Source organism: Ranitomeya imitator, chromosome 2 (genome assembly GCF_032444005.1).
Source record: "Ranitomeya imitator isolate aRanImi1 chromosome 2, aRanImi1.pri, whole genome shotgun sequence".
Lineage (NCBI taxonomy): Eukaryota > Metazoa > Chordata > Amphibia > Anura > Dendrobatidae > Ranitomeya > Ranitomeya imitator.
The window spans coordinates 803,163,032-803,182,619 of NC_091283.1; the positions used below are offsets into that span (position 1 = coordinate 803,163,032).

General features: G+C 44.8%; 2 protein-coding genes across 2 annotated transcripts in view; both read left to right on the forward strand.

Moving 5' to 3' along the window:
- The window catches only part of LOC138665863 (protein FRA10AC1), a 61,270-nt gene extending 50,666 nt beyond the window's left edge, over positions 1 to 10,604 (forward strand). The window contains exons 12-14 of the mRNA XM_069753766.1: positions 8,409 to 8,447; positions 10,329 to 10,422; positions 10,523 to 10,604. Of these exons, the coding sequence (XP_069609867.1) occupies positions 8,409 to 8,447; positions 10,329 to 10,422; positions 10,523 to 10,565 (176 nt within the window). The 3' untranslated portion in view covers positions 10,566 to 10,604. The remainder of the gene's footprint in view (positions 1 to 8,408; positions 8,448 to 10,328; positions 10,423 to 10,522) is intronic.
- Positions 10,605 to 12,889: 2,285 nt separating this feature from the next.
- LOC138666838 (octapeptide-repeat protein T2-like) lies at positions 12,890 to 13,609 on the forward strand. Its single transcript, XM_069755015.1, has one exon. It carries the CDS (start codon positions 12,890 to 12,892, stop codon positions 13,607 to 13,609), a length of 720 nt encoding a protein of 239 aa, XP_069611116.1.
- The last annotated feature ends 5,979 nt before the right edge of the window (positions 13,610 to 19,588 follow it).

The window sequence follows — 19,588 nt, forward strand, 5'->3', positions numbered from 1 at the left end:
ATGGCAAATTGATTGGTGTCATTCGAAAATACCACTCGTTTTGTAAAAAAAAAAAAAAAAAAAACCTAAATACAGCTCATACTCTTTTTTTTTTTTTTTTTTTTTTTTTTCGTCGCTGTAAGACTTGGATGAACTGACCAAAAATGCAGAAACAAAGACATCTGGAGATCTTGTTTGTGGCGTTTATCTCATTTGCTACTTGCAGTTTGGTTGCCAGCGCTCAAACATCGGGGCACGTTGTGTTCTACTTTTGTCAGTATTTGTGCTGCCTTTATTCCATGCCAGAGGTGTATGAACCGCACCGACCCGGACAGGATTATTGTCCTCAGACAGAACTTTGCCCCATCGCTCTATGTAAGGCTTTTTCTGTGTGTGTGAAAGGTGGATTTTGTAATGGTTGAAGGATGACCACACAATGAGTGTAATGTGAAGATGATTTCTGGGGTCAGTCACTGCTCCCGGTCGGGTCTGTTTTAGCTGAATTTGCCATGAGATGACAATTGTGGGGCGTCTTTTCTCATAACTGTGCAATATGTTATTCCTCCTAGAAAATAATGAATAAATTGACAACTATGTGTCGGGGCGTGTCCATGGGCGGCCAGATACACACTGCACTGATTGGATAATGTCAGACTGGACACGCTCCCCAGCTGGTAACACCCACTTGTCGGTTTATCTGTAAAGTTCCAGGAGGAATAACAGGAGCAGCACAATAAAGATGCATAAAAACTGCTACATTTTCATTTCATGAAGTCAGAAGAGGTGACAGATCTGAAATCTAATATATAAAGCTGAGTGTGTGTGTGTGTGTGTGTATGTGTGTCCGGGATTGGCATCTGCACCGTCGCAACTACAGCCACAAAATTATGCACAGTCACACGTCTGGACCCCGAGAGCGTCATGTTGTGAGGCGAAATTTTAACCCCGCGCGTTCCAATTCACCAAACAATTTTGCCCCTATCTACATAATGGGGGAAAACCACACATACACCAACCTCGCCACATAAAAGTCGAAACACAAAGGTCGCCGCTCAAAACTCGCCACATGCAAAACTCGCCACACGTGCAAAACTAGGCTCACGCAAAACTCGCCACACGTGCAAAACTCACCTCATGGAAAACTCGCCACACGCGGAAAAATTGCCACATGCACAAAAGTTGCAACACATGCAAAAGTTGCCTCACGCAAAACTTGCACATACTCAAAATGCACCACACATAAAACTCGCCACGCGCAAAACTTGCTGCACACAACTTGCTACACTAACCTGTCACATGCAACTCGACACACAAAAAGTTGCTACACGCATGTCGCCACACAAAACTCATCTCACAAAAGTCGCTACATGCATGTCGCCACACGCAACTCAACACACACAACTTGACACATGAAACTCGCCCTAAAACACACACAAGTCTGGTATTAGCCTTCAAAAATAAAAATCTGATTAATAAGCAGAAAAACTACAAGAGCAACAAATGTACCATATAGGAAATACGGCAGCTGTCAGTCACATGACCTGTCTATTATGTGTATGTGTGACCTAATATATACTGCCAGGGGGGAGGGCTTCCTGTTGGCTGGGGATTTACAAGGCTGCCAATAGCAACCAATCACAGCTCAGCTTCTATTTTGCTACAGTTAATTAATCTGAGCTCTGATTGGTTAATATAGGCAACAAAGGACATTCTAAGTATAACAAAGCTTGTGTGAGGTAATAGCATGTCAGTTAGGGTGTGTTGGTGGCACCTGAAGGAAAAACTAAGAATGTCGTTTATCAAAAAGCTCTCCAATAAGTAGTAGACGATTACTTCACATTACTTGGCTAATTTAGTTAAATCTGTGTGGAATATCTCTGGTGTTGAAATATATGTTGTGAAATGCTTCTATTAGCTTAGTTTTTGCCTTTTAATAATTACATTTCTATCTATTTGTTTTGTGGTTGTGTAGTATTATTATTAATTGTTATAGCGCCATTTATTCCATGGCGCTTTACATGTGAGGAGGGGTATACATAATAAAAACAAGTACAATAATCTTGAACAATACAAGTGACAACTGGTACAGGAGGAGAGAGGACCCTGCCCCCGAGGGCTCACAATCTACAAGGGATGGGTGAGGATACAGTAGGTGAGGATAGAGCTGGTCGTGCAGTGGTTTGGTCGATCGGTGGTTTCTGCAGGTTGTAGGCTTGTCGGAAGAGGTGGGTCTTCAGGTTCTTTTTGAAGGTTTCCACGGTAGGAGATATTCTGATTTGTTGGGGTAGAGAGTTCCAGAGTATGGGGGATGAGCGAGAGAAATCTTGTATACGATTGTGGGAAGAGGAGATAAGAGGGGAGTAGAGAAGGAAATCTTGTGAGCATCGGAGGTTGCGTGCAGGAAAGTACCGGGAGACGAGGTCACAGATGTATGGAGGAGACAGGTTGTGGATGGCTTTGTATGTCATGGTTAGGGTTTTTAACTGGAGTCTTTGGGTAACTAGGAGCCAGTGAAGGGATTGACAGAGAGGAGAGGCCGGGGAATAGCGGGGGGACAGGTGGATTAGTCGGGCAGCAGAGTTTAGAATAGATTGCAGGGGTGCGAGTGTGTTCGAGGGGAGACCACAGAGCAGGAGGTTGCAGTAGTCAAGGTGGGAGATGATCAGGGCATGGACTAAGGTTTTTGCAGAGTCTTGCTTTAGGAATGTACGGATCCGGGAAATATTTTTGAGGTGAAGTATGCATCGATATATACTAATATACTATATATACTAATTTATTTCTAAAACAACAAAAATGTTGATGTGCCCCTTTATGCTATTTAAGAGACCAACTAGATGTAGTTTTGTCCTAGGACTGTGACTTCAGTACCGCATGGTATAAGTAGTGAAGGAACAGCCACATGACGACATCACTTTTTTTTTCTAATGTTACAAAAGAAAAATGAAATGCCCATAAACATCCTAGGAAGGCTTAATGCGATTATCTAATGCTTAAAAATTAATCAAATAACTAACAAAAGTTGTAATATACTGACTATTAAAATTCTCATCTGGCCCTGAAATTCTGCACCACAGCCCTAAGTGTAGATGAGCGACGCGTTTCAGATCACTTATGATCCTTTGCCATGCTGTGATGCCATGAAGGATCACAATTGATCTGAAACTTGTATCTTATCTACACGCTGTGTCTTGTTCATATTTTGTGTTCGTTATTCAATAAAGATATCAATTATTTTATTTAGATTGTGGGAGCAGAATATTTCCTTCGTTTTCCTCTCATTAAACACAGACCGTGTGATTCGTGCATTGAGTGAGCTGGACTTTTATCTATTACAGCCGTAAGTGTACACTATGCCTCAAGTGTCTGTGCTGTGCCAGCCAACAGCAAATCTCGGTGATGATATTCCCATAGCTCCTCTGTAACGATGCTCCCGCTGCGCCTCTGTAATGATGATCCCGTAACTAGAGTTGAGCGAATTTGATTGGGTTCCTGCTTATTCAGCAATCTATAGCGCTTGCTGAATAAGCTGCAGAGGGAACCAGGATACCTGGAGCGCGCCGCCTGATCAGCTGTCCGGCGCCACAGTTGAATGTGTCGCAGTTGTGTCACTGTCACAGCGCATGCATGGAGAACCTGTTTGTTGGGCTCTCCATGCATGTGCTGTGGCAGTGACACAACTGCGACACATGCAGCTGCAGCACCGGACAGCTGATCAGCCCTCGCGCTCCAGGTATCCTGGTTCCCTCTGCAGCTTATTCAGCAAGCGCTATAACTTGCCGAATAAGTAGGTACCAGATCAAATTCGCTCAACTCTACCCGTAACGCCTCAGTAATGATGCTCCCGTAGCACCTCAGTAATGATACCTCCGTACGGCCTCAGTAATGATGCTCCCGTACCGCCTCAGTAATGATGCTCCCGTACCGCCTCAGTAATGATGCTCCCATACCACCTCATTAATGAAGCTCCCGTACCACCTCATTAATGAAGCTTCTGTACCACCTCAGTAATGATTCCCCCGTACGGCCTTAGTAATGATGCTCCTGCAGCGCCTCAGTAATGATGCTCCCGCAGCGCCTCAGTAATGATTCCTCCGTACAGCCTTAGTAATGATTCTCCCGTACCGCCTCATTAATGAAGCTTCTGTACCACCTCAGTAATGATTCCCCCGTATGGCCTTAGTAATGATGCTCCCGCAGCGCCTCAGTAATGAAGCTCCCATAATTCCTCAGTAATGATTCTCCCGTACCGCCTCAGTAATGATGCTCCCGCAGCGCCTCATTAAAGAAGCTTCCGTACCACCTTAGTAATGATGCTCCCATACTACCTCATTAATGAATCTTCCGTACCGCCTCAGTAATGAAGCTCCCGCAGCACCTCAGTAATGATGCTCCCATACTGCCTCAGTAATGATGCCCCCGTACTGCCTCAGTAATGAAGCTCTTGTAACGCCTTAGTAATGAAGCTCCTGCAGCGCCGCAGAAATGATGCTCCCGTACCACCTCAGTAATGATGCTCCCGTACCGCCTCAGTAATGATACTCCTACAGAGCCTCAGAAATGATGCTTCCGTACCACCTCAGTAATGATGTTCCCGTACCGCCTCAGTAATTATGCTCCCGTACCGCCTCAGTAATTATGCTCCCGTACCGCTTAAGTAATGAAGCTCCTGTAACGCTTAGTAATGAAGCTCCTGCAGTGCCTCAGTAGTGATTCTCCCTTTGTGCCTCAGTACTGATGCTCCCGTACCGCCTCAGTAATGATGCTCCCGTACCGCCTCAGTAATGATGCTCCCGTACCGCCTCAGTAATGATGCTCCCGTACCGCCTCAGTAATGATGCTCCCGTACCGCCTCAGTAATGATGCTCCCATACCGCCTCAGTAATGATGCTCCCATACCGCCTCAGTAATGAAGCTCCTGCAGCGCCTCAGTAGTGATTCTCCCTTTGTGCCTCAGTAATGATGCTCCCCTAGCTCCTCAGTAATGAAGCTCCCGTACCGCCTCAGTAATGAAGCTCCCGTACCGCCTCAGTAATGAAGCTCCCGTACCGCCTCAGTAATGAAGCTCCCGTACCGCCTCAGTAATGAAGCTCCCGTACCGCCTCAGTGATGATGCTCCCGTACCGCCTCAGTAATGAAGCTCCTGCAGCGCCTCAGTAGTGATTCTCCCTTTGTGCCTCAGTAATGATGCTCCCATTTCGCCTCAGTAATGAAGCTCCTGTAACGCCTCAGTAATGATGCTCCCCTAGCTCCTCAGTAATGATGCTCCCCTAGCTCCTCAGTAATGGTGCTCCCCTAGCTCCTCAGTAATGATGCTCCCCTAGCTCCTCAGTAATGATGCTCCCATTTCGCCTCAGTAATGAAGCTCCTGTAACGCCTCAGTAATGATGCTCCCCTAGCTCCTCAGTAATGATGCTCCCCTAGCTCCTCAGTAATGGTGCTCCCCTAGCTCCTCAGTAATGATGCTCCCCTAGCTCCTCAGTAATGATGCTCCCATTTCGCCTCAGTAATGAAGCTCCTGTAACGCCTCAGTAATGATGCTCCCCTAGCTCCTCAGTAATGATGCTCCCCTAGCTCCTCAGTAATGGTGCTCCCGTTTCGCCTCAGTAATGAAGCTCCTGTACCGCCTCAGTAATGAAGCTCCTGTAACGCCTCAGTAATGATGCTCCCGTAACGCCTCAGTAATGTTGCTCCCCTAGCTCCTCAGTAGTGATTCTCCCTTTGTGCCTCAGTAATGATGCTCCCCTAGCTCCTCAGTAATGATGCTCCTGTACCGCCTCAGTAATGAAGCTCCTGTACCGCCTCAGTAATGAAGCTCCTGTACCGCCTCAGTAATGAAGCTCCTGTACCGCCTCAGTAATGAAGCTCCTGTAACGCCTCAGTAATGATGCTCCCGTACCGCCTCAGTAATGATGCTCCCGTACCGCCTCAGTAATGATGCTCCCCTAGCTCCTCAGTAATGATGCTCCCCTAGCTCCTCAGTAATGATGCTCCCCTAGCTCCTCAGTAATGGTGCTCCCGTTTCGCCTCAGTAATGAAGCTCCCGTACCGCCTCAGTAATGAAGCTCCTGTAACGCCTCAGTAATGATGCTCCCGTACCGCCTCAGTAATGATGCTCCCGTACCGCCTCAGTAATGATGCTCCCCTAGCTCCTCAGTAGTGATTCTCCCTTTGTGCCTCAGTAATGATGCTCCCGCAGCGCTTCAGTGATGAGGCACTTAATTCTCCTCGGCTGTTACGATATGGTCTCAGATTGTCACCCAACTTTTATATACCGTAGTTCTGCATTAACAGCTAATCAGTCGCCTTTTGCTGCCCTACTTATGACCAGTGTGTGCCCGGTTCTGGATGGCAGGTGTGACGCCGGCGGTGTGCTCCACTCCCTCTGGCCCTGGATATGTTTCGCCTTCATTGTTAGGTGCTGTAATCTGACCTGTCGCAGTCAGTACAGTCCACGTTAGAGTGTGACTGACATAATGGGCTGTGTATGTCTATAGATTTACATTTCTGTATTCTAGGATATATAAGATGTAATGTTCCTTTGTATTTAGAATGCTGACTCTTTAACATGAGTGTTAGTTTTGCTCTGGACGTATGGCGCACTCTGTGTTTGCTTCTACACATGCCGTCAGGACGAACGCCTATCTGTCCTGCTGTGTTAGGAGATAAATCCGCTCATAGCCTGGAGGGAATGGTCTTCATCTCTCTGCTGCAGGATAGTGGGGGGCGGCAGCCATGGAGCATACCCCCGAGCCTCCACCTGTTATTCATCACTCCAATAGTCGCTGCCTGCATTTGTTTTGGGAGAGTTTCAGTGACTGAAAAACAGCCATTCTGGTTCTTTCATTTTCACTTTTTTTTTTATTTGTTACACCAGTTTCTTTTTTTTTTTTAAAGATCATACTTTCACAGAAGCGGTGGTAGCAAATACGCTTATTTTTTCTGTATTGAAGTAAAGGCGGAATGAATAAATAATTTTTAATTACTTTTCACTTTATTTTTTAGTCCCCATAGTGTCTTTGATCTTGCAATTGATCACTTATGCTGTGTAGTGAAACTAACAGCCTAGAATGTGGCTGGGTTTCATAGGAGTACCAATATGGTAGTTTTGGGGGGCCTTCAGTAGGCCTCTCACAGCCAAGGTAACCCCTTTGCACCCTGCAATCATCTTGCGGGGAGGAGATGGGCACCAAAAACAGACGCCCCAAACGGATTGCATAACTTAAATGGGTTTTCTCATCATCATAAAAAGGTACAATTGCAAAAAGTTTCTAAAAAGAAGCAACTTTGCAATTTACCTCTTGTTAAAAATCATCTCCTTTCTCAAGAGCGGAGGGAATTTTAATATTATAGTTTACCACATGTTACCTAGGTTACAGGCCACCTCTGCTGTTACCTAAGCAGGGAGAGCTATAGAGCTTTGCAAGTGATGTTCTGAAACCGGCTGGGTCTCTAGATTCGGCTAGCTTCAATACTGCCTGTGCTTCCAGTATCAGAGACCCCACAGTTCTGACCCGCTGCTCAGCCTTGCTTCTGTTCTGAGCTGTCAATTATCATGAGCGCACTGCCCCTTCTCACCTAACAGGAAGCCGGGAGGCTAAGAAACAGTTTGCCCCAGAAGATTGAACCTTAAAATAACCCTTTAAATGCCATAACCCATGAGATTAACAGGAATTTTTTTGTGGTTGCACAGTAGAGATCAGAGCTAGCTCCGATTGCTGCTGTTATAGTTAGGTGTTGGCTGTATAACACAGCCGGTATCTGTATAGATCAGGCTTAGCTCCTGAGCCCTCTCCATATAGTCGCACCATCCTCATGACATAGTATTATATCCTAGGGAGGAAAGGTGTTAAGAACAATGGCATAAACCAGTACATTATAGACGATTATCCACAGAAACCACCGATTCTGCTGGACCCGCTGACCCTCTAAAGTACATGAGGGTGCGCTGACTTCATTTTCAACATGCCCTATCCTTTATGCTCAAAGGAAATAAGCTGCCACCAGAGGTCTCTGCCAGTGGTCTATTCTCCCAGCTTACAGCACATGTATTCCCAACCAAGCCGAGTATGCATTTGTAGCTGCGCTCTGAACAAATATTGTTGGGCTGACAGTCATGTGCCCATCGTTACATGCAGGTCCGGTAGTATTATGATTGTGAATATGTTTAGGATGATACCTAGACTGAAAGATTTAATTTCCAAAAATGGAGAATTGCTAATGTATTGATAAAAATGTATGGTCTATTTTGGAAAAGAAAACCACTTTTATTCCTTGAGTTTATACAATCCAATACGGAATGACGCATTTCTTCCATTTAGAGATAAATCCCATGAATGCACATCAGGGATAACTCATCTGCTAAGTAGAAGGTTTGTCCAGATATTCCGGCAATTTCTCATTTTCCAACAATTTTTTTTCTCTTTCAGCCAAATCCTCAACCAGACGTGAAGAGTCCAGTGAATCGGGTAAGTACAAAAAAAAAAAACATTTATGGCTCCTCGTTATAGAAAACTGAATTGTTTTGGGTTTGTTAGTTTGTTTTTTTTTTTTGCTTTATTTTTGTAGTAAATAGTTACTTTTGTATAAGCAGTAAGGCTACTTTCACACTGGCGTTTTTTTAATACGTCGCAATGCGTCGTTTAGGGGAAAAAACGCATCCTGCAAAGTTGTTTGCAGGATGCGTTTTTGCCCCATAGAGTAACATTACTGACGCATTGCGACGTATTGACACACGTCGCAACCGTCCTGCGACGGTTGCGCCGTGTTGTGGCGGACCACCGGGAGCAAAAAACGTTAAATGTAACGTTTTTTGCTCCAGACGGACCGCTTTTTCCGACTGTGCATGCGTGGCCAGAACTCCGCCCCCACTTCCCCGCACCTCACAATGGGGCAGCGGATGCGCCGGAGAGTGCATCCGCTGCACCCGTTGTGCGGCGCTAACAATGCTAGCGTCGGAATCTCGGCCCAACGCAATGCGACGGGCCGAATTCCGACGCTAGTGTGAAAGTAGCCTAAGTGTTAGATTGTCCTTGTGACTCAGGAGTTTGCGAGCCGCCCATGATAATGACACTATTGAGCCCCAACAACTGTGTACGGATACAGTTCTGTACTCGTCTCGTTTTTGTACCCATCATTGGTCTACAGCGACAATTTTCCCCAATGTGAAGTTGGAGTGTATATAGTGTTTAGTCTCCCATGTACCCAAGATATGCCAGAAAAGTGTGTTTTTGTTGTGTTTTTTTTTTTTTTCAAACTCTCGGCCAATATGCATCCGCATATGTTTTTCTACTGAATAGGAAAGTGTAAAAAATATAATATACCGTGCAGTAGACTTTATTTTTTTTTATAACAAAAGTCAATACATATGCCACTGTATGGCTATATATATCGGAGCCATCTCCTGAAGACATTCATTATGGAATAAGTCTGACCCAAACCTCCAACACCTTTCCTTACCACTTTTCTGTTCTATAATAATTGCTGTAGTTGGGCAAAATAAAAAAATATAGATTGGGCTTAGCAAGTGGAGTTTGGGCCAACTAATCCTAAGACATACCGTACATTATATTGTAAATTAGTGTAAATTGGCGCACATTTTAGAAACAAAATGTACTCCTGCTCATAAAGAGTACAGATTCTGTTGCATGGACAGCTGGAAAGATGCATCAAAATCATTAATGATTGGTAAATCATAAAGAACTTGATGAATCGGCCTCTTAGATATGCAATTATGAGATCGAACACAGATTATCTGAGTTTTGGACTCGCGTTCTATAAGTATGGATCACAGGCCAAGATTTGCTCAGTCACCTTCTTTATAGCAAATTTTATTACTTTACCCCAGATAGTGGATCTCATTTCCTAGACTCTGTCAGCCATTATTTAACAGAGATGAATCCATACTATATCTTCCTGTAGTAGTCTGGCCAAGAAAACAATCTTCAGGGTGTCTTCATGGATTTGGTCACCTGCAGAACTTCAGGGATCGTTTTATATAGTATTGTCAACAGAAACATTAATAGTTTTTTGTTTTTAGTAGGATTCCATAAATTATCATGATAAAGGGCGTCATCACCACCTAAACTGTTCTTTATACATAAAACTATGTTTAACCATTTTATTATCATGGATGCGATGTATAGAAAGAACTTCATTTATTTACTATTTTAACATTTGTTTTACTTCCACCCATGTTAGAAAGACTCACATGACCTGAATTCACAGTTGACTTGTAGGTCACCGCCCAAAAAAAAAGATTAAAGGATTCACTTCAATGCCTGAAATGGCTATAATGTAACCGAGGTTGTGATAAATCCTCTTACTTTTATCACTAAATTTATACGCAGATGACAATAAGGAAGACGACGATGATGATGATGATGATGAAGCTTCCAATGAGATCTGGAAAGGCCCCCAGCAAGAGACAGATGAGAAAACCAGGTGACGCTGATATTTCATTAGTTCCTATAAATGTGTATGGCTTATTTGTACTAGGATGAAATCTATACAGTCGTTTAATCTATTCTCTATTTTGTTGCAGGGAAGAAGAGTTTGATGAGTACTTCCAGGATATGTTTCTGTAAATTATCGCCAATGGTTTTAATAAAGTCCTGTTATTTTAATTACTGTAATATCTATTGAGATATAAACCTGCATGTACAGTAGGTGGGATACAACTTAATTTCCCTTAGACCGGTTTCTTATATCCGTTTTTCTCTGTGTAAATACGGACCACAATGCATAAACTGAACTTGGGTTTCTTGTCTGAAACTGGACAGCCTAATAAAATTATACGAGACTATCAAGTTCAGGCAAGAGATTCGCAGCCAGTCCTCGAATGTGGGTAAGTGGTCCAGTAGTGTCTACGAATGTGGTTGTAAAAAGCCTCTTCCTACGGAGTTTCCCCCTACAGACTCAACAGCTAGAGTCTCTCTTCCTTGATACCAGATACTTGGTTTTCACACCATTGAGACTTTGAACAATCAAAAAAGTACCTACGTAGATGTAGCCTTAAAGAGAGTATCCCCGTCTGAAGGCTGTATGGCATATCTGCATGATATGGTAGGTGTGCAGACTGGACACCATCCTTCAGTAACTCCTAAACTCTTCAGTGGAGAGAGACAAAAAAACATTGAAGCCATTGCAGTTGGCAAGATTGCCAAACGGGTGAATAGGTCAGGGCCCGATTGTAGATGCCCACCAATAAGAAATCTATGTCTAGCAGACAGATAATAGATATGCTTCAAATGGGAATGCACTTTTATCGACCACTAAAGAAGCAGTCCAATTGAATTAGGACCAACGCAATCTTTTATTCTTTAGCTGTGGAGCTACAGGTCCTAGCATACTATGATCGACTCCAAAACGTATGTAGGCAAAACCAGAAAAGTTTTAGATAATATATTGCAAAGTAAAAATGTTTTCAAAAGTAAAAGTGCTAATAGTGTAAAGGTACCTTCACACTGAACAACATAACGATAGCGATCCGTGACGTTGCAGCGTCCTGGATAGCGATCTCGTTGTGTTTGACACGCAGCAGCGATCAGGATCCTGCTGTGACATCGCTGGTCGGAGCTAGAAGGCCAGAACTTTATTTCGTCGCTGGATCACCCGCTGACATCGCTGAATCGGCGTGTGTGACACCGACCCAGCGATGTGTTCACTGGTAACCAGGGTAAATATCGGGTTACTAAGCGCAGGGCCACGCTTAGTATCCCGATGTTTACCCTGGTTACCATTGTAAATGTAAAAAAAAAAAAACACATACTTACATTCCGGTGCCTGTCACTTCCCCCGGCGTCCGCTTCCCTGCACTCCTCCTGCATCCTGTGTCAACGCCTGCACATGACTGTAAGTGAATATTAAACTTTTTAGATAGGGCAAGCTACCACAAAAGCTTAAAAATAAGATGTAATGGGGCCTTATTCCTTAGTAGTAATGCAACTATGTGATCCTCCAGATGGGGGTATGTTCAGGATAGTGCGATTCTCAGTTAAGGAACGTCCATCTCTAGGGAGAATTTGAGGTTAATTCTTTTGCATCTTGAAAGCCCTGTTAAAAGCCAAATCCAATATACAACAAGCAGCTTATCTTTATGTAACTCGTCTTTCTCTTGCACTGCCTGGCTTCTTCAGGTGCAAAGCTGAGACGTGGAAATAACATTTATTGCATTCTCTTAAATTAAGTTGCAGTGCACTGTAAATATTTATAGGAAGGAATATGAGATGGATTTCAAAATTACGAGATTTCATGTACTCCATGTCGTAAATGTTAAGAGGAATGTTGTCTGTCGGCTTGTACTGACTAGCACATGAATAGTCCTTGTGTTTGTGTGTATACAGATAGATATGAAAGAGAAGAGATATGAGAGGGAGATAGCTGTAAGAGAGAGCGAAAGATGGATATGATATATGACCCAATGTTCCCAATTCATCACTTGTATGTTATTTTAGGTGACTTATTTTTTGTCTTGTGACCTTTGCCATTTTTTAACCTACCTTTTTCATTGTAGCACTCGTGAGTTTTTTGTTTGTTTTTTGTCTATTACCTTGTTTGCCCCTTTTTTTAGAGCAAAAAAAAACACATGATTTAAAATGTTGAATGCTAGTTTTTAACTTTGCAAAAGTAAAATTAGGTTTTGTACTGCAGGAGGGAACTGGAGTACAATTGCTCAAAATGTTTTGCAATGTGTTTTGTTGAAAAGTCGCAAACAATGATTTGGGTTAAAAACCTATGGATAAGGAAAATCGGGACCACAATATCAAACGAGCAAAAAATATGAAACGAAGTACAGTTGACTGACTTTTTTTTTTTTTTAAAGGAGCAAGCTAAATAAGGAAAAAGAGAACAAGACGCAAACTTAAGTCACTATTCAAACTATTTTTACACTAAAAAAAGTGCAAAGACTATGATTCATCGGAGAGATGGACAGGAGGCACAGAGAGTGAGACATGGACAGGAGGCACAGAGAGCGAGAGATGGACAGGAGGCACAGAGAGTGAGACATGGACAGGAGGCACAGAGAGCGAGAGATGGACAGGAGGTACAGAGAGCGAGAGATGGACAGGAGGCACGGAGAGCGAGTGATGGACAGGAGGCACAGAGAGTGAGACATGGACAGGAGGCACAGAGAGCGAGAGATAGACAGGAGGCACAGAGAGCGAGAGATGGACAGGAGGCACAGAGAGCGAGAGATGGACAGGAGGCACAGAGAGCGAGAGATGGACAGGAGGCACAGAGAGCGAGAGATGGACAGGAGGCACAGAGAGTGAGACATGGACAGGAGGCACAGAGAGCGAGAGATGGACAGGAGGTACAGAGAGCGAGAGATGGACAGGAGGCACGGAGAGCGAGTGATGGACAGGAGGCACAGAGAGTGAGACATGGACAGGAGGCACAGAGAGCGAGAGATAGACAGGAGGCACAGAGAGCGAGAGATGGACAGGAGGCACAGAGAGCGAGAGATGGACAGGAGGCACAGAGAGCGAGAGATGGACAGGAGGCACAGAGAGCGAGAGATGGACAGGAGGCACAGAGAGCGAGAGATGGACAGGAGGCACAGAGAGTGAGACATGGACAGGAGGCACAGAGAGAGAGATGGACAGGAGACACGGAGAGCAAGAGATGACAGGAAGCACAGAGAGCGAGATGGACAGGAGGGACAGAGAGCGAGACATGGACAGGAGGCACAGAGAGAGGTGGACAGGAGGCACGGAGAGCGAGAGATGACAGGAGGCACAGAGAGCAAGATAGACAGGAGGCACAGAGAGCGAGAGATGGACAGGAGGCACAGAGAGCGAGAGATGGACAGGAGGCACAGAGAGCGAGAGATGGACAGGAGGCACAGAGAGCGAGAGATGGACAGAAGGCACAGAGAGCGAGAGATGGACAGGAATCACAGATGGCGAGAGACAGACAGGAGGCACAGATGGCGAGAGACGGACAGGAGGCACAGAAGGCGAGAGACGGGCAGGAGACACAGAGTAAGCGATTGATACGAAATGCAAGGCAAGACATGAAATAGAAGATAGAGGTAGATATAAGATATGGAGAGCTATAGTAATTAAAAAGAGGGAGTGAGCAAAAGAGAGCTATGCATATAAAAGGAGGAGGATAAGATTTGAGAGAGAGATTGTAGACCGATTTATATGCAAGAGTGGTGATTATTAGTCAGGGCTATGGATATGAGAGCGTTACTTATAAAATGTAGAGATGAGATAAATATTTGAATAGATATGAGAGGAAGCAGTTAGTCACAGCAGGAGTCAGGAACCCGCGCTATGTATCTGTCTCTTTTAGGTATGTCTGCTGTGTAAGCACTTCTTATTACTTGAACCTAGCTTTTCTATTAACCCATCTTACTCCTTCACCATGTTTACCTATGCCCTTACAGTGTCTGTGCCACTAATGCTCTTTCTCCTTCGCTATCACAAACCCCAGCACTCTAACCTAATAATCATCTCCCCTTCCCTCTTTACCTCCCCACCTGTCCTCCTCTGCGGACCTGCTCCTCAACCTCAAATCTGTCCTAATAAAACAAGCCACCCACTCTCTTTCTCCCTCCTGCTCTGCCTTTCTCTGCTCACTGCTGGAGACATATCTCCCAACCCTGGACCCCCACAGCTCATACCTCCCATTACTACCCCTCCTATCGCTCCCTATCTAATATGAACTACCGCAATCTCTCCAACATAAAACCCGTGCCCCTGACGCCCACCCCCCTGCTCCCTCTCACTGGAGCACTCTGGAATGCCCGCTCAATCTGCAATAAGCTTCATGTGATTCACAACCTTTTTCTCTCTCACAATCTTGACTTCCTCGACCTCACAGAAACATGGCTAACACCCTCTGACACTGCCTCCCCTGCTATGCTGTGTTACGGAGGCCTCCACTTCACCAACACCCCTTGCCCCGGCAACAGACATGGTGGAGGAGTGGGTCTTCTCCTTTCTTCAAACTGCTCCTTTAATACAATCCCACCTCTTCCCTCCCTTATCCTCCTCTTTAAGTCCACTCTGTCCGCATCTACTCTCCCTCCAACCTCTAAGTGGACATCATATACCGACCTCCAGGCCCGGCCATTGCCTTTATTGACCAATTCACCTGGCTTCTTCACTTTCTCTCTGCTGACGTTCCCACCATCATCATGGGTGACTTCAACATCCCCATTGATACCCTTCAGTCAACAGCCTCCAAACTTCTGTCCCTTACTTCATTCTTTGGACTTACTCAATGGTCCGCAGCCACCCACACAGACGGACATACACTAGACTTCACCTGTCTCTGCTCTCTAACTTCACCACCTCCCCTCTCCCTCTATCTGACCACCATCTGCTCACCTTCTCATCCCTGTCCTCCTCATCGGTCACCCATGTCCAGCAACATCCGCACCCCCGCAGAAACCTTGCACACCTAGACACCCACACACTCTCTGACTATCCTACCACTGGCATTCATATCCTCACTCCACGACACAGTGCTGCTGCTTTCTACAATGCCACTCTCGCATCAGCTATTGACACAGTGGCCCCTCTCGTCCGTGGCAGAGTGCGACGTATCAATAGGCAACCCTGGCACAATAATACCACTAAAAAGCTCCGGCAAGTGTCCAGGGTTGCAGAGCGGCGTTGGAAGACAACACACTCGCAAGATGACTTCACTGTATTCAAACAAGCAACACTCGCTTTTAAATCTGCTCTCACCTCTGCTAAACAGGCCTACTTCATAACCCTCATATCTTCCCTATCCTACAACCCCAAACAGTTTTTAAAAACCTTTAACTCCCTCCTCCGCCCCCAACTTCCCTCACACTTTAAAAATAAGATCAACCAGACAAGATAAGTCTTCATTGTTTAACCACCACAACCCCTTTGTATACCAGACCATTGCCCAAACCCCATAACCTCCCTATCCAACATCACTTAAGGGGGGCTTAATTGTCTCCTCTCCAAATCGCACCTCACCACCGTTGCACTCGACCCCATCCCACCTCCTCCCCAACCTCACCACCACACTTATCCCATCCCTAACCCACCTCTTCAACCTATCACTAACATCTGGCACCTTCCCTTCTGCTTTCAAACATGCCACAATCACGCCTATCCTTAAAAAGCTAACCCTCGATCCAACTGCTCTGTCCAGCTATCACCCAATATCGCTGCTCCCATTCGCTTCCAAACTCCTGGAGCAGCTTGTCCACTCTGAACTTTCCTCCCACCTCTCATCTAACTTGCTCTTTCACAATCTACAATCTGGTTTCCGCCTCCATCACTCAACTGAGACAGCCCTGATCAAAATCACTAACGACCTACTTACAGCCAAAGCTAACGGACAATACTCTGTACTCCTCCTTCTAGACCTGTCCTCTGCTTTTGACACAGTTGACCACTGCCTCCTACTACAGATCCTCTCCTTTGGCATCAAAGACCTCGCCCTATCCTGGATCTCCTCGTACCTTTCCAACCGCACATTCAGCGTCTCCCACTCCCACACTACCTCCTCATCCCACCCTCTGTTGGAGTCCCCCAAGGCTCTGTTCTAGGACCCCTACTCTTCTCAATCTATACACTTGGCCTGGGACAACTCAAAGTCCCATGGATTCCAGTACCACCTCTATGCTGATGACACTCAGATCTACCTCTCTGGCCCCGACTAATTAATCTCTCTCCTCGCTACTCCTCCGCTTCCCCCCTCTGCAAATCTCTTCACTGGCTCCCATTCCCTCAGCGTATCCAGTTCAAATTACTAATACTGACCTACAAAGCCATCCATAACCTGTCTCCTCCATGTATCTCTGAACTAGTCTCCCGATATCTTCCCTCACGTAATCTCCTGTCCTCCCAAGACCTCCTTCTCTCCTCCACACTTATTTGCTCCTCATCCAACTGCCTCCAAGACTTCTCCAGAATTTCCCCCATCCTCTGGAATTCTGTGCCCCAACACGTCCAACTATCAACCACATTCGGATCCTTCAGAAAACCCATCTCTACAGGAAAGCCTAGAGCTTGCACTGACCCCGCTGCCTCCTCATCACTACCGGAGATACTGCCTCACCAACATCGGAGCTCCTGCAACCCTCAATCTACTGTCTCCTTCCCCACCATCCTGTAGAATGTAAGCCCGCAAGGGCAGGGTCCTCGCCCCTCTGTATTAGTCTGTCATTGTTAGTTTGTTTACTGTAAGTGATATCTGTAACTTGTATGTAACCTATTCTCATGTACAGCACCATGGAATCAATGGTGCTAAATAAATAATATGAGAAAACCAAGAAAATGAGACGGATGAATTAGATATGAGTGGATAGATAAGAGATGAGAATTTTATATACTGAAATATCGAAGAGTTGGATAATAGACAGCAAAATATAGCAGTGAATATAACAGACCAGGAGAGATGGATTTGGGAGCAAGAAATTTGAGGGAAATATGAGGAGATATAGGCGAATAGGAAAGCGAAAGATGAGACTTAAATAGATGGTTGTGAAGGAAAGAGATAGGAGAAACCGAGGGAAAGACAGATAAAAAGAAAAAAAAACAGCAACACTCCAAATAGTGAAAATGATGGAAACTTTATTCGGCCATATATACAATGCTTCAGCTAAGACAGTTGTGATATCCAAAGGAAATAAGACCCCCTATATTGCTGTGGGATCCTACCTTCTCACTATATGAAGAAATTCAATGTAATTCTTTATAAAACTTTCATATAGGTTACTAATACACCTGGAGATGTTTGACGAGAGATCCGGTAGCAGATCGACTTCCCATTGCTGAGGTCTTATTTTTTTTATTTATATTCACCACTAAACCCTCCACACTTTTGATCAATGATGCAGGTGCAAGATTGGAGACCTGGACAGGATGGCGTTGCTCAACGCTGGTGCCATCTTCCAACTCATAGGCGAAGGAGTGGGCAAATGCCCAGTAAGCACTTGTCGCCTTATTGGCATTTGACTGGTTGACCACTACTGGACCGCCCCAGCTTAATCAGTTCAAGACTCCAATTAAAATAAAAACAATGGATTGTCACCACCCACAGAGGCGCCATTCCAGCGATGTTCCCAAAGGGTAACGACATTGTTGTCACGAGCCCGCAGAACTTTGCAGCAGACAAATGTCAAGGTGTCACGTCACCGCCTGGAACTGTTGGAAGTGAGTAACCAATGTTTTTAGCTGGTCTCCCAAATTGATTCAGCAGGTGTTGTCCAGTTATGTGAGACCCCTTTAAGATTGAAACACTGTCTTATTAACAATGGTAGGTCAGTCTGAGTCATAAAGGAATTTAAGTCCACTTACTGTGCCATTAGAAGTTAAACTGGTTGGCCACCTTTGGAGACAATTGTTTTCCTACTTGAATACATGCAATTAGTGCTAAAAATAATTTTTGCAATTGGGTTTCATTTAAAATTTTGCACCGTAGGAAAGTGGCACAAAATCATGTCCCCAACACATCTGATGAAATAAAGATAATGTGACCAAACCTGTTACATCATTCTTCTGCCAGCAATAGGCCGTGTAATAGAGCAGCTGTAGGGGACAAAATGTTTAATGAAACCCTGTTGCAAAAATGATTTCCATCCCCAATTGCAGCCATTTAAAGAAGCCATCCTCCTCCCATAAAAATTGTTATCCTCTTAATATATTGCAGTCATCATATTTATTGTACTTACTAGTGATGAGCGAGTGTACTCGTTGCTCGGGTGACCTCCGAGTATTTATGACTGCTCGGAGATTTAGTTTTCATCTCGGCAGCTGAATGATTTACAGCTACTAGCCAGGCTGAGTACATGTGGGGGTTGCCTGGTTGCTAAGGAATCCCCACATGTAATCAAGCTGTCTAGTAGCTGTAAATCATTCAGCTGCCTTGATGAAAACTAAATCTCCGAGCAGTCATAAATACCAGTCAATAAAACCCGAGCAACGAGTACACTCGCTCATCACTAGTACTTACAATTGCTCTTTTTACCTTTCTACCCAGATAATTCTTCTGTTTTCCATTAGGTCTATGACATCACGTGATTAATAACTGACTAGCTGAATCCTTCTAAGCTCTATGTAGAAACAGGAGGTCAATTTTCCCTGTATGAGTCATAAGTCACTGCAAATGTTCCTGGCAGGGGAAGGAGGGAGCAGCTGGGTCAGGAGATGAAGAGAGGAAGTCACTGAATTTATTATTCTCGTTTCTACATAGATCAGAGAAAAGAGAAGAATAACTGGGTAGAAAGGCAAAATGAGCAATTGTAAGTGCACAGTGCTATATAATACGATGACTGCAATAAATTGAGGATAATAACCTTGGGAGGAGGAGGGCTTCTTTTTGTAAGAAAAACAATTGTGGACAACACCTTTAAAGGACTTGTGCCAAGTTATGAAGATAAGCCTTTACCTATGTATGGTGGTAACTTCCTGGGTGCCGGAGTCTGACTGCTGGGACCCCCTCCAATCCCAAAAATAGGGTTTTGAAGAGTCCCATCTGATTGGAGTAGATGACCTTAAACACTGAATAAAGCGGAGGTGTGCATGTCCCACCTCAGCACCATTCATTCAGGGCTCTTCAGACCCGTCTCTGGATCGATGGGGGTCCAATTGTTGAACGACCATTGATTGGG

Excerpts from the sequence above, each read along its gene's own strand:
- LOC138666838 (XM_069755015.1), top strand. The coding sequence starts at position 12,890 with ATGATTCATCGGAGAGATGGACAGGAGGCACAGAGAGTGAGACATGGA.